Source organism: Salvelinus namaycush, chromosome 15 (assembly GCF_016432855.1).
Source record: "Salvelinus namaycush isolate Seneca chromosome 15, SaNama_1.0, whole genome shotgun sequence".
NCBI classification, from domain to species: domain Eukaryota; kingdom Metazoa; phylum Chordata; class Actinopteri; order Salmoniformes; family Salmonidae; genus Salvelinus; species Salvelinus namaycush.
The window spans coordinates 11,425,530-11,442,054 of NC_052321.1; the positions used below are offsets into that span (position 1 = coordinate 11,425,530).

The following is a 16,525-nucleotide window of genomic DNA, read 5'->3' on the forward strand; positions in this document are numbered from 1 at the left end:
AGAGGAAGGATGAAGATGGAGAATGGTTAAAACATGTGGATTGTATGAGGGACCATGTATGAGGGGGGGGGAGGTGGAACAATTTTTGGTACACTCAGTGTATATCTACAGTAACCCCAGAACTGTGAAGAGTCTTTTTTTCAAGACGAGGTCAGCACTGTCATATTTCAAAATGAGGTTAAGTGAGTAAACGGCCCTGTCTTGTGAGGTCGGTGCTCTGAGGTAGCTGGGCAGTCACATTAACAAACAGAGGTAAGTAACCATCACTTAGTAACCAAGTCCTGTGTGTATGCGAAGGTAAACTGAGGTAGGTACAACTGCACTGTGATTCTTTTTATACTAAGGTATGAATGGGCAAGACAAAATATTTAAGTGCCTTTAAACAGGGTATGGTAGTAGGTGCCAGGCACACCGGTTTACTGGTATTCTGAAGTACGTTGAACAAACCTTCGCTACTCTACTGTATACTAAATTAATGTGTACTGAGCTACGTTCAGGTGCAGTCATCTGCCTGTCTGCTGCTGTGTTGTGTTGACGTCTCACCCGGGTGTAGAAGGGGTGCTGGGGGGCAGGCATGCTGTAGTAACTGCTGTGGGGCTGGGGGGGCAGAAGCCCTGGGGGGGGAAGGGAACCAACGTAGGAGCCTGTGGGAGAGCAGGCGGCCGAGTGCTGGCCGAAAGAGGAGGGGGCGCGGGCTGGCACGTCCTGCAGGGGCAGCGTGGGATAGGCCACTCCTCCAATGTGCATCTGCTCCCTGGCAGCACGGACATCTAATGGAAGAGAGGGAGAGGGGAGGAGAGATGAGAGAGGGAGCAGGAGAGAAAGACAGATAGAGAGGGAGAGTGGGTGGAGAGACAGAAAGATGTAATGAAAGAGAGTGAGAGGAGGGAAGGAAGAGCGGGGAGAGAAATGGAGACGTTTCATCTGAGGCTGATGTAGATCACGTCTTGGCCCCGAATATAAAGACACTTTAGATCCACCCACTCAAACTGATTCAGCCAATCATATTTGATAATTCTTATTGAGTTCAAATAGAGATGTTCTGTGGAGAGCAAGCAAATCATATTCCACATACATGGAGAAACTTTGATTCTGTGATTGAGTGCACTTGATGGAGCAGGGTGTAAATTAAACGGTTCTTTATAGGCTTTACTGAAAATAGACAACGTTCATTCAAACTGTCACTTTTGCCAAGAACACCGTCTTTCTTACTGATAAATTGTATTTTGACGAATAGAGTTACAACATAGTGGAATCAGTGGCCTGGTAAGAAACAGGAAAAAAAATGTCTCCGTCATAAGAGTGTCTGTTGTTGAATGATGGGTTGAGTCGAGACCCAATCCTGCAGCAGGGAGCACAATGGAGGCCTTATGCCCACTGGCTTGATGCCCACTGGCTTGATGCCCACTGGCTGGCTGCAGGACACTGGACACAGGAATGGATGACTGGCTAGGGACAGGGGTATACAGTTGAAGTCAGAAGTTTACATACACTTACGTTGGAGTCATTAAAACTTGTTTTTCAACCACTCCACAAATTTCCTGTTAACAAACTATAGTTTTGGCAAGTCGGTTAGGACATCTACTTTGAGCATGACACAAGTCATTTTTCCAACAATTGTTTACAGACAGATTATTTCACTTATAATTCACTGTATCACAATTCCAGTGGGTCAGCAAAGGACCTTGTGAAGATGCTGGAGGAAACAGGTACAAAAGTATCTATATCCACAGTAAAATGAGTCCTATATCGACATAACCTGAAAGGCCGCTCAGCAAGGAAGAAGCCACTGCTCCAAAACTGACATAAAAAAGCCAGACTACGGTTTGCAACTACACATGGGAACAAAGATCAGACTTTTTGGAGAAATGTCCTCTGGTCTGATGAAACAAAAATATAATTGTTTGGCCATAATGACCATCGTTATGTTTGGAGGAAAAGGGGGGAGGCTTGCAAGCCGAAGAACACCATCCCAATCGTGAAGCACGGGGGTGGCAGCATCATGTTGTGGGGGTGCTTTGATGCAGGAGGGACTGGTACACTTCACAAAATAGATGGCATCATGAGGCAGGAAAATTATGTGGATATATTGAAGCAACATCTCAAGACATCAGTCAGGAAGTTAAAGCTTGGTCGCAAATGGCTTGGTTCCAAAATTGTGGCAAAATCGATTAAGGACAACAAAGTCAAGGTATTTGAATGGCCATCACAAAGCCCTGACCTCAATCCTATAGAAAATTTGTGGGCAGAAATGAAAAAGCGTGTGCGAGCAAGGAGGTCTACAAACCTGACTCAGTTACACCAGCTCTGTCAGGAGGAATGGGCCGAAATTCAGCCAACTTATTGTGGGAAGCTTGTGGAAGGCTACCCGAAACGTTTGACCCAAGTTAAACAATTTAAAGGCAATGCTACCAAATACTAATTGAGTGTATGTAAACTTCTGACCCACTGGGAATGTGATGAAAGAAATAAAAGCTGAAATAAATCATTCTCCCTACTATTATTCTGACATTTCACATTCTTAAAATAAAGTGGTGATCCTAACTGACAGGGAATTTTTACTAGGATTAAATGTCAGGAATTGTGGAAAAACTGAGTTTAAATGTATTTGGCTAAGGTATGTAAACTTCCGATTTCAAATGTAGGTCATCTTCCAGAGGAATGGATGACTGGCTAGTGACAGGGGTATAGGCCACCTTCTAGAGGAATGGATGACTGGCTAGGGACAGGGGTATAGGCCACCTTCCAGAGGAATGGATGACTGGCTAGGGACAGGGGTATAGGTCACCTTCCAGAGGAATGGATGACTGGCCAGGGAGGGACAGGGGCACTGGTCACCTTCCAGAGTGGAAGGTGGGCTAACAGAGGAGATCACACACACACACACACACACACACACACACACACACACACACACACACACACACACACACACACACACACACACACACACACACACACACACACACACACACACACACACAGACAGATGAATATCAAGACAAATACACACACACTAAGATGAAGACACATGTAAACATCAACACAAAGATACAACAAGCATACACACATGCACTCATCTCATACACATAAGAATTGTCCTAAAATACTAAATTTATTAGAGTGGATAACTGGCCAGAGAGTCACTGGTCACCTTTCTGTCCCTGTGACCACCATGACAAAGGCGGTCTCTGCTGGTCAACAGACAGACTCAGTGTGACACTGTGGTCACTAACAGCATGGTGCCATCACACTAAGTCCAGGGTAACAACTGTTATGGTGGATAGATACATCATTTGTATTAACTGACCAGCTCAGCGCACAGTGACGCCCGTGTGACAGCCCGGAATTGTCCCAAACACCATGTGGCCAATAAATGAGTAGGTGAGCATTGCGTCATTCACACTAAATAGCATCTCTGCTGATAGTGACGTCAGCCCTTTGAGCTGGATAGCTGATCGACTGTTGTGTGAGAGTCTTTGGCAGCATTCAAATGCGTTTGGTTGCAGATCAATGAGTAAGCAACAATTTAGCTAATTACACCACCTCACTTCTACCAACACGTCTCCTGCGCCAGATGACTGTGTGATCTCCAGATGACTGTGTGATCTCGCTCTCTGTGGCCGATATGAGCAAAACGTTTAAAGAGGTTAACAATCAGATGACTGAATACCAGGGCGCGTCTCTCAAAGCATGACCAGCTGTCAGGCGTCTTCACAGACATTTACAATCTCTCCTTGTCCCACTCTGTAATCCCAACATGTTTCAAACTGACCACTATTGTCCCTGTTCCCAATAGTTCCAAGGTAACCTTCTGACATGACTATGTCCCCTGTAGCACTCACATCTGTAATTATGAAGTGCTTTGAAAGGCTGGTCATGACACACATCAACACTATCATCTCAGACACCCTAGACCAACTCCAATTCACATACCACCTCAACAGATCCACAGATGACACAATTTCAATTGCTCTTCACACTGCTCTCTCCCACCTGGACAAGAGGGGAAATAACTATGTGAGAAGGCTGTTGATAGACTACAGCTCAGCGTTCAACACCATAGTCCCCTCCAAGTTAATCACCAAGCTAGGGACCCTGGGACTGAACACCTCCTTCTGCAGCTGGATGCTGGACTTCCTGACAGGCCAGCCCCATGTGGTGAGGGTAGGCAACAACACCTCCGCCACACTGACCCTCAACACGGGGGCCCCTCAGGGGTGTGTGCTTAGTCCCCTTCTGTACTCCCTGTTCACCCATGACTCCGTGGCCAAGCACAAATCCAAAGCCATCATCAAGTTTACTGACGACACAACGGTGGTAGGCCTGATCACCGACGGCGATAAGACAGCATACAGGGAGGAGGTCAGAGACTTAGCAGTGTGGTGCCAGGACGACAACCTCTCCCTCAACGTCAGTAAGACCAAGGAGCTGATCGTGGACTATAGGAGAAAGAGGGAAGAGCAGGCCCCCATCCACATCGACGGGGCTGTTGTGGAGCGGGTCGAGAGCTTCAAGTTCCTTGGCGTCTACATCACTAAGAACTTAACATGGGCAAAGTAATGTGGACTGAACACCTCGGTGCAGATGACAATGTAATAATAACAACACAAAACAAATTATAAGGCTAGAGAAATGTATCGACCAACATTACCAAAACAATCAACATCCAAACATAACAGAGGGTAAACATGGAGAACCAATCCCCAAAAGAAAACGCGACTCCTTGACGGACACAGATGATTTATGCTTTTCACAACCGGGAATGGTAAGGAGATCTGTTAAAATCGATCAATGATAAACTGTGCATACATTAATTAGTCAGTAAAGATATAAAGGAGTTGAAGGCGAGCCTGGAGATGAGTGACGAATACGCTGTTACAATGGAGAAACAAACAAACAAGCTGAAAGGTACAGTCAATGAGATTGAAACAAACGTTTCATAGACTAGGTCTATGAGAAAACATCTGATACTTACTGCTATCAAAGTAAAAGAAGGGTGAAGATCCTGAAAGTGTGGTAGAATAATTCTATTTTACAGCGCTACAGAGCCCAGGTGATGGGTGTCGACAAAATTTAACTCGAACGTGTACAGCGTGTTGGAAAAAGATATGAGCACCCAATCGCTGCCAAATTTGCATTCTTCAGAGATAAAATAAATGGTTAAAAGCCTGAGTAAAAGACTTGCTGGCCCGAAAATAGGAATTAATGATCAGTTCCTGAAGGAAATTGCAGAACGGCGCAAAGTTCTGTACCCAATCTTCAAGCAGAATAGATTAAAAAGGGAAACGTGTAGCTTTCGTAATCAATAAACTGTATATAACCACATTTTCTGGGAAACAAAGACTATTCCATGGCTATTCTAAATATTACAAAGTTCCCATAGAGGAGTCGAATAATGGAACACCCAATACTATCCATGGTAGGGATTGTAATAAAAAAATATGTAGGAAAACTATAAAATACAACAATTGATACAAAAATAAACTACAACTACACCATCCCATTCAAGATAAGGAATCTTTCAAATAATTAGAATTTGACTTAATTAGTATTAAATAGATAAGACAGTATTAGAAGAAAACATAATTAGTATTAAATAGATAAGACAGCATTAGAAGAAAACATAATTAGTATTAAATAGATAAGACAGCATTAGAATAAAGTATAATTAGTATTAAATAGATAAGTCAGCATTAGAAGAAAACATAATTAGCTAAATAATACATCTAATATAAGGAACCGGAACACAAAAGTACTCAATCAACATGGTAGAGATAAAACACAGCAAACAGGGGACATAGAAGGCACAGTATGTGGGTATGTGCAAGTGTATTGTGATGGAAGGTGGGGTGTGTGTTTTTGTGTTTGGAAAAGTGTGGAGTTAAGTGAGAGAAAAAGGAAAATGGTTGCATATCCCAGAGCCCATGTATAGTCCCCAACACTATACCCTAGACACCCACCTGAGCGACCCATACACTAAGTCCTTATCTGTTTTATGGGCCTAATGTAAGTAGTCTATACGCAGCCAAAACAGAAAGATGAATGCAGTCAGAGAGCCACTGGAACAGCACAGCCCCCTCAAGATTCTGAGCCTGCCTGGCAGGGTTGGTCCTACAAAGCCAAGCCCCCCTGATGGGAGAGCATAATATACAAGGACATTCTCAAAGCTGCTAATGAGAACCTTGACGACCTTGTACCTAGCCAGTGGGGATTCCGGTGGGGTGCCCCCACCCAGGTAGTAGCAGTGCTGGCAACACTAGCTGCAGTAACCCACTGGGAGGAGGTCACACTCGGATAATCAGAAAGGGGGGCAAATTACTGTGGCCCTGTTGGCACAAATAATCAAAGGTCTGACAGCACGGAGATGCTTGGGAAAATGGTCAAAACAGGGGACCAGCGTGTGAGTGTTTCAGGGTATAGGGGTGTGTCTGAGCTCCATCAGCTAGGACTTAACATTGGTTAATAAAATCTCTCAATTTTTACTACATTTTTGCTAAATTTTGCATGCCTTCTCAAAAAGCTGCAACTGTATATGCATTTGCCCATTAAGTCCTTTCTTGAGTTGGGCTCGGGGATGGAAAAATGTTGAACATCTGAGCTTGTGGTTGTTTGTGGGGGAAAGGGGTCGAGTGTGAATGAGTATGTTTGTGTGTGTGTGTATCCCACATCTGTTGGTATGGGGTAAAGATGTAAGGGATTAGACACAGTAAGTTCATTAGAGTTACCAGCCTAAGAAATTGCAGCCCAAATAAATGCTTCACAGAGTTCAAGCAACAGACACATCTCAGCATCAACTGTTCAGAGGAGACTGCATGAATCAGGCCTTCATGGTCTAATTGCTGCAAAGAAACCACTACTAAAGGACACCAATAAGAAGAAGAGACTTGCTTGGGCCAAGAAACATGAGCAATAGACATTAGACCGGTGGAAATCTGTCCTTTGGTCTGATGAGTCCAAATTTTTGATTTTTGGTTCCAACCTCCGTGTCTTTGTGAGACACATAGTAGGAGAATGGATGATCTCCGCATGTGTAGTTCCCAACGTGAAGCATGGAGGAGGAGGTGTGATGGTGCTTTGCTGATAACACTGCATGTTATTTATTTAGAATTCAAGGCACACTCAACCAGCATGGCTACCACAGCCTTCTGCAGCGATACGCCATCCCATCTGGTTTGCGCTTAGTGGGACTATAATTTGTTTTTCAACAGGACAATACCCAACACACCTCCAGGCTGTGTAAGGGCTATTTGACCAAGAAGGAGAGTGATGGAGGGCTGCATCAGATGACCTGGCCTCCACAATCACCCAACCTCAACACAATTGAGATGGTTTGGGATGAGTTGGACCGCAGAGTGAAGGAAAAGCAGCCAAGGGCTCAGCACATGTGGAAACTCCTTCAAGACTGTTGGAAAAGCATTCCAGGTTATATTTTAATTTATTTAACCTTCATTTAACTAGGCAAGTCAGTTAAGAACAAATTCTTATTTACAATGACGGCCTACCCCGGCCAAACCCGGATGACACTGGGCCAATTGTGCGCCGCCCTATGGGACTCCCAATCATGGCCGGATGTGATTAAGCCTGGATTCAAACCAGGGACTGTAGTGAAGCCTCTTGCATTGAGATGCAGTGCCTTAGACCCCTGCGCCACTCGGGAGCCCCAAGTGAAGCTGGTTGAGAGAATGCCAAGAGTGTGCAGAGCTGTCATCAAGGCAAAGGGTGGCTACTTTTTAATCTCAAATATAAAATATATTTTGATTTGTTTAACACTTTTTTGGTTACTACATGATTTCATGTGTTATTTCATAGTGTTGATGTCTTCACTATTATTCTACAATGTAGAAAATAGTAATAATAAAGAAAAACTCTTGAATGAGTAGGTGTGTCCAAACTTTTGACTGGTACTGTATATACATTTAGTAATAACTATATATAATAAAAATCGAGGTGAGGGCGTTTAAAATGCTTTTGGCAGTTGATCTGCTTCTGTTCTGTGGGTGGCAATGTGTTCTCTTTTCGAAGGATGGGTCCCGGTCTCTCGGGGGCCCTGGTATCCGGAGGGACAGGGGTGGTCTGAAGGTCACTGGGATGACAATCGAACTTGGGATGGGGAGGGGGAGTTTAGCGGGTGGACTAGTGGAGAACAATTGGAGGTTTACTTAGTAGCAATACAAATATCATGGTACAGCTATATGGACACTCAAACACTATGGTACTTTTTAATGGTAAGTTTACAAACATATATTAAGATAAATATAATTTATATTTGTATCTCATTATGGTAAATGGTGAAATGTGTATAGCCAGTTATAATCCTAATGGCTTAGCAGATAATAAGAAAAGACTATCAGTATTTACCTGGCTAAAGAGAAGGAATATAATATCTATTGTTTACAGGAAACTCATTCAACAATTTTAGATGAAGTTGTGTGGGAAAAGGACTGGGGGGGGCGAAATATACTTCTCCCATGGACAAAGAAACTCAAAAGGGGTGATGATATTAATTAACAATAATTTTCCACAAGGTAGATTGATGATTTTAAATATGTTAATGGTCCATATACAGATATGGCTCATTCATCTATAAGGTCCAAATAATGATGATCCATGCTTCTTTGAAAATATATATAATAATTTATCAAACCTACAAGCAATACAATACTCTATTATTATGGTGGGGGATTATAATACAGTTTTAATTACCTCAATGGACTATAAAGGAAATAACACTATACACTATCACGCTCACGCACTTAAGGAAATCACAAATGTCATGGATATATTGGAACTAGTGGATACAGTGCCTTCAGACAGTATTCAGACCCCTTAACTTTTTACACATTTTGTTACGTTACAGCCTTATTCTAAAATGGATTAAATAGTTTCCCCCCCCCCTCATCAATCTACACATAATACCCCATAATGACAAAGCAAAAAACGTTTTTTAGAAATGTTTGCTAATATATTAAAAATAAAAAAACTGAAATATCACATTTATATAAGTATTTAGACCCTTTACTCAGTACTTTGTTGAAGCACTTTTGGTAGCAATCACAGCCTTGAGTCTTCTTGGGTATGATGCTACATGCTTGGCACACCTGTATTTGGGCAGCTTCTCTCATTCTTCTCTGCAGATCCTCTCAAGCTCTGTCAGGTTGGATGGGGAGTGTTGCTGCACAGGTATTTTCAGGTCTCTCCAGAGATGTTTGATGGGGTTCAAGTCCGGACTCTGGCTGGACCACTCAAGGACATTCAGAGACTTGTACCGAAGCCACTGCTGCGTTGTCTTGGCTGCGTGCTTAGGGTCGTTGTCCTGTTGGAAGGTGAACCTTCGCCCCAGTCTGAGGTCCTGAGCCCTCTGGAACAGGTTTTCATCAAAGATATCTCTGTACTTTGCTCCGTTCACCCTCTCGTCAATCCTGACTAGTGTCACAGTCCCTGCCGCTCAAAAACATCCCCACAGCATGATGCTGCCACCACCATGCTTCACTGTAGGGATGGTGCCAGGTTTCCTCCAGACATGACGCTTGGCATTCAGGCCACAGAGTTCAATCTTGTTTCTCATGGTCTGAGAGTCTTTAGGTGCCTTTTGGAAAACTCCAAGCGGGCTGTCATGTGCCTTTTACTGAGGAGTGGCTTCTGTCTGGCCACTCTACCATAAAGGCCTGATTGGTGGAGTGCTGCAGAGATGGTTGTCCTTCTGGAAGATTCTCCCATCTCCACAGAGGAACTTTAGAGCTCTATCAGAGTGACCATCGGGTTCTTGGTCACCTCCCTGACAAAGGCCCTTCTCCCCCAATTGCTCAGTTTGGCCAGGCAGCCAGCTCTAGCAAGAGTCTTGGAGGTTCCAAACTTCTTCCATTTAAGAATGATGGAGGCAACTGTGTTCTCGGGGACCTTCAATGCTGCAGAAATGTTTTGCTATGCTTCCCCAGATCTATGCATCGACACAATCCTGTCTCGGAGCTCTACAGACAATTCCTTCGACCTCATGGCTTAGTTTTTGTTCTGACATGCACTGTCAACTGTGGGACCTTATATAGACAGGTGTGTGCCTTTCCAAATCATGTCCAATCAATAGAATTTACCACAGGTGGACTCCAATCAAACTGTAGAAACATCTCAAGGATGATCAATGGAAACAGGATGCACCCGAGTTCAATTTCGAGTCTCATAGCAAAGGGTCAGAATACTTATGTAAATAAGTTATTTCAGTTTTAAATTTTTAATACATTTGCAAAATCTAAAAACCTGTTTTCGCTTTGTCATTAAGGGGTAGATCCCTGATGAAAATGTTTTATTGAATCAATTTTAGAAGAAGGCTGAAACACAACAAAATGAGGAAAAAGTCAAGGGGTCTGAATACTTCCCGAAGGCACTGTATATGGAGGCTTAAATATCCTGACCTAGTGAGATATACATTTGAAGTCAGAAGTTTACATACACTTAGGTTGGTGTCATTAAAACTCGTTTTTCAACCACTCCACAAATGTCTTGTTAACAAACTATAGTTTTGACAAGTCGGTTAGGACATCTACTTGGAGCATGACACAAGTAATTTTTTCAACAATTGTTTACAGACAGATTATTTCACTTACAATTCACTGTATCGCAATTCCAGTGGGTCAAAAGTTTACATGCACTAAGTTGAAAATCAAAAGAAATCAGCCAAGACCTCATAAAACAATTGTCGACCTCCATAAGTCTGGTTCATCCTTGGGAGCAATTTCCAAATGCCTGAAGGTACCACGTTAATCTGTACAAACAATAGTACGCAAGTATAAACACCATGGGACCACGCAGCCGTCATACCGCTCAGGAAGGAGACGCGTTCTGTCTCCTAGAGATGAACGTACTTTGGTGCGAAAAGTGCAAATCAATTCCAGAACAGCAGCAAAGGACCTTGTGAAGATGCTGGAGGAAACAGGTACAAAAGTATCTATATCCACAGTAAAACGAGTCCTATACCGACATTACCTGAAAGGCCACTCAGCAAGGAAGAAGCCACTGCTCAAAAACCGCCATAAAAAAGCCAGACTACGGTTTGATGGCATCATGAAGAAGGGAAATTATGTGGATATATTGAAGCAACATCTCAAGGCATCAGTCAGGAAGTTAAAACTTGGTCGCAAATGGGTCTTCCAAATGGACAATGACCCCAAGCATACTTCCAAAGTTGTGGCAAAATGGCTTAAGGACAACAAAGTCAAGGTATTGGAGTGGCCATCACAAAGCCCTGACCTCAATCCTATAGAAAATTTGTGGGCAGAACTGAAAAAGTGTGTACAAGCAAGGAGGCCAACAAACCTGACTCAGTTACACCAGCTCTGTCAGGAGGAATGGGTAAAAATTCACCCAACTTATTGTGGGAAGCTTGTGGAAGGCTACCCGAAACGTTTGACCCAAGTTAAACAATTTAAAGGCAATGCTACCAAATACTAATTGAGTGTATGTAAACTTCTGACCCACTGGGAATGTGATGAAAGAAATACAAACTGAAATAAATCATTCTCTACTACTATTATTCTGACATTTCACATTCTTAAAATAAAGTGGTGATCCTAACTGACCTAAGACAGGGAATTTTTACTAGGATTAAATGTCAGGAATTGTGAAAAACTGAGTTTAAATGTATTTGGCTAAGGTGTATGTAAACTTCTGACTTCAACTGTACATGGCAAAGGTTCAATTAAGCTAGTCGTCTTGACTACCATTTTATGTCATTCTCGCTGGCACCAAAAGTAAAAAAAAAAAAAAAAAAAAAGTGTTGACAGGGTACAGAATGCGGTCAGACCAGCAAATAACCGGCATATACATTACTCTTACAGAATTTCCACATGGGTGAGGATATTGAACATTTTATCAAAGCCTATTGGATGATAACTTGTTTTTAACCCAAGGGGGTTGGCGCCCCCCCCCCCCCCCCCCCCTGGGTTGTGCCGTGGCGGAGATCTTTGTGGGCTATACTCGGACTCTCAGGATGGTAAGTTGGTGGTTGAGGATTTTCCCTCTAGTGGTGTGGGGGCTGTGCTTTGGCAAAGTGGGTGGGGTTATATCCTGCCTGTTTGGCCCTGTCTGGGGGTATCGTCGGACGGGGCCACAGTGTCTCCCGACCCCTCCTGTCTCAGCCTCCATTATTTATGCTGCAGTAGTTTATGTGTCGGGGGCTAGTGTCAGTCTGGTATATCTGGATTATTTATCCTGTCTTATCTGGTGTACTGTGTGAATTTAAGTATGCTCTCTCTAATTGTTTCTTTCTCTCTCTCGGAGGACCTGAGCCCTAGGACCATGCCTCAGGACTACCTGGCCTGATGACTCCTTGCTGTCCCCAGTCCACCTGGCCGTGCTGCTGCTCCAGTTTCAACTGTTCTGCCTGCGGCTATGGAACCCTGACCTGTTCACCGGACATGCTACCTGTCCCAGACCTGCTGTTTTCAACTCTTTAGAGACAGCAGGAGCAGTAGAGATACTCAATGATCGGCTATGAAAAGCCAAATTACATTTACTCCTGAGTTGCTGACCTGTTGCACCCTTGACAACCACTGTGATTATTATTATTTGACCCGGCTGGTCATCTATGAACTTTTGAACATCTTGGCCATGTTCTGTTATAATCTCCACCCGGCACAGCCAGAAGAGGACTGGCCACCCCTCATAGCCTGGTTCCTCTCTAGGTTTCTTCCTAGGTTCTGGCCTTTCTAGGGAGTTTTTCCTAGCCACCGTGCTTCTACACCTGCATTGCTTGCTGTTTGGGGTTTTAGGCTGGGTTTTTGTACAGCACTTTGAGATATCAGCTGATGTAAGAAGGGCTTTATAAATACATTTGATTTGACAGAAGAATTTATAATGGAATTTTCCCGACATAACATTGGTACAATAGATCCCTTATTGTTTGGGACACTTTTCAGATGTGCCTTTAGAGGCCATGCAATTCAGTACTCAATGGAAGGACTAAGAGTACAGATAGATAGCAATAAAAACTGTACCAAACTGTACCATAGAGGCACAGAATAAGTTAGAGGAAAAACAAAAAGAAATGGAGGAACTTATTCAAGAAAGATCAAGTGTAATATATTATCAAAATAAAGCGAACTGGATGGAACATTTACTGAAAGTTGTTCACCAAATTATATTTTGAAAGAGTAAGAAAAGTACTTTAAGCATATGTCTTCGTTTCGGTCTCCTCCATCTCCACTAACCAACGTTTATTGTATGGATTTTTTAAAATTAATAATGTAAAATTAACTGCTGTACAGAAAGACTGATGTGAAGGCCAAATTACAGAGGAGGAACTTATTGATGCAATTAGAGCCTTTAAGTCCGGGAAAACTACAGGGCTGGATGGCATACCAGTGGAGGTATACCAAACTTTTTTTTTTTATATACTCAGAGCACCATTATTAGCATGTTTTAACCACTCCTATAAAAAAATGTAGATTATCAGATACTCAACAAGAAGGCCTGATTGCATTATTACTGAAACAGGACCCAGGTGGTAAATATAAAGATCCAGTCCATTTAAAAACTTGGAGGCCCCTTACACTTCAGTGTTGTGATGCAAACTTTAATTTGACAATTTTTCTTTGTGAAATTTTTCAAGCTCTGTCAAATTGGTTGTTGATCATTGCTAGACACCCATTTTCTGGTTTTGCCATAGATTTTCAAGTAGATTTAAGTCAAAACTGTAACTTGGCCACTCAGAAACATTCACTGTTTTCTTGATAAGCGACTGCAGTGTAGATTTGCCATTGTGTTTTTCGGTTATTCATCTCCCAGTGTCTGGTTGAAAGCAGACTGAAGAATGTTTCATTCTAGGATTTTGCCTGTGCTTAGCTCCATTCTTAGCTCCACACAAGCATACCCATAACGTGATGCAGCCACTACTATGGTTGGAAATATGAGAGTGGTACCCAGTGATGTGTTATATTGAATTTGCCCCGAACATAACACTCTGTATTCAGGAGAGTTCATTTCTTTGCAACATTTTAGCAGTATTACTTTAGTGCCTTGTTGCAAACAGTTTGGAATATTTTTATTCTGTACATGCTTCCTTATTTTCACTCTGTCAATTAGGTTAGTATTGTGGAGTAACTACAATGTTGTTGATCCATCCTCAGTTTTCTCCTATCACAGTCATTAAACTCTGTAACTGTTTTAAAGTCACCTTTGGCCTCATGGTGAAATCCCTGAGTGGTTTCCTTCCCCTCCGGCAACTGAGTTAAGAAGGATGCCTGTATCATTTTAGTGACTGGCTGTATTGATACACCATCCAAAGTGTAATTAATAACTTCACCATGCTCAAAGGGAATTCGGATATTATTCATACTAATCAGACAGTTTAAAAAAAAAATGGATGATACATTGGAGATAAGATAAGACAAGTACTGGAAACAATAGAACACTATGAAAAATCTGGAAAACCAGGCCTGGCATTCATTGCTGACTTTGAAAAGGCTTTTTATAAAAGTACGACTAGAATGTATATATAAATTCCTGGAATATTTCAGTTATCGAGAATCTCTTATAAAATGGGTTAAAGTTATGTATAGTAAGCATAGGTGTAAAATAGTAAATAATGCCTACTTCTCAGAAAGTATTAAACTGTCAAGGGAAGTAAAACAAGGTTGTCCACATTCGGCATATCTATGTATTATGGCCATCGAAATGTTAGGTATTAAAATCAGATCCAACAATAATATCAAGGGGTTAGAAATCATGGGCTTAAAAACAAGGTGTCATTGTACACTGATGATTCATGCTTTCTTTTAAATCCACCATCTGGATCCCTCCACAGCCTTATAGAGGATCTAGATACTTTTTATAACCTCTCTGGATTAAAACCAAATTATGATTAGTGTACTATATTACGTATTGGATCACAAAAAAATAAAACTTTTACATTACCGTGTAGTTTACAAATAAAATGGTTTGACGGTGATGTGAACACACTCGGTATACATATCCCGAAAGAAAGAAATTATCTCACTATGTAACGCTCGTCCTCCTCCTCGTCTGAGGATGAGCAAGGATCGGACCAATATGCAGCGTGGTATGTATCCATAGTATATTTATTTGTGAAAAACGAACACGAAGAACACTTGACAAAATACAAAATAACAAAACGACGTGAACAGACCTGTACTTGAGAACATAAAACAAGAACGCACGAACAGGAAGGAACACACTAACGAACGAACGAACGAACGAACGAAACAGTCCCGTGTGGCACAAACACGGACACAGGAACAATCACCCACAAACAAACAGTGAGAACAGCCTACCTTAATATGGTTCTCAATCAGAGGAAACGTAAAACACCTGCCCCTGATTGAGAACCATATCAGGCTAATTGAAAATGAACCCAACATAGAAACACATAACATAGAATGCCCACCCAGCTCACGTCCTGACCAACTAAACAAAGACAAAACAAAGGAAATAAGGTCAGGAACGTGACACACTACAATACATTTTAATAGAAAGTATGCAAAAAATAGATAAGACCTTGCTACCATGGAAAGGAAAAAAACTGTATTTTTGTGGAAAAATTATTTAGACTAACTCTTTAGTCATATCCCAGTTTACCTATTTGCTTATAGTCTTGCCTACTGTACACCTAGCGAACAGTTTTTTTTAATTATTTGAGAAAAAAATATTCAATTTTATTTGGAACAGCAAGCCAGACATTTTAAAGCATTAGACCTCTCACTAAAGACTTCAGTCTTACAAAAGTTATACTTCAATCCAAATTGGTTCTCTAGCAAATTAGTAAGAATGTCTCACCTTATGTTCAAGAATGGCCCTTTTCCCTTTATTCAGATTACAACCTCTCACTTTCGGTTATTTGAAAATGAAATCATCTCCAAAATATCGCAATTTTCTAAACAAGCCATAGAAAGTTGGTTGCAATTTCAGTTTAATCCACCAGAAAAGACAGAACATATAATACAACAAATATTGTGGTTAAACTGAAATATAGTAATTGATCAAAAAAACATTAGAATTTTTTTAAAGGTATAATCTTTGCAAATAATATCATAAATATAACTGGTGGAATTGTCACACATGCAGCTAACAAAAAAATATGGAAATGTCTGCTCTACCCAAAATGACAACCAACTAACTGCAGCATTACCGCAAAAATGGAAGAGGAAAGTGGAAGGGGGAAAAAGTAAGGAATTTGTCTGTCGGCACTGCATTAAGACCAAAATTATTAAAGAAATTAGGATAAATAAAAAAGTATACCAATTTATTTTAAGGACCAAAACATTGACAGCTGTGCAATTTTCAATGTACCGATTCCATGGCACATGGTTTATGAACTGATATGCAAAACGAAGCCGGATTCAAAACGTGCAACCAATAGAATGTTATATATATACTGTATATGGGGGATACAACCATCCCAGCCCTGCAGATTTTGCTGCAAAGAGACAGAGTCATGAGATCATTTGTTTTGGTACTGTCCACATGTAGCTTGTTTTTGGTCACAGGTCCAGGAATGGCTGAAGAATTGCAACAT

General features: G+C 41.7%; 1 protein-coding gene across 1 annotated transcript in view; it reads right to left on the bottom strand.

Moving 5' to 3' along the window:
• Positions 1–16,525, bottom strand: part of LOC120060185 (kinase D-interacting substrate of 220 kDa B-like) — a 104,379-nt gene that overhangs the window by 11,505 nt on the left and 76,349 nt on the right. Inside the window, exon 25 of the mRNA XM_039009321.1 lies at positions 544–770. Within this exon, the coding sequence (XP_038865249.1) occupies positions 544–770 (227 nt within the window). The remainder of the gene's footprint in view (positions 1–543; positions 771–16,525) is intronic.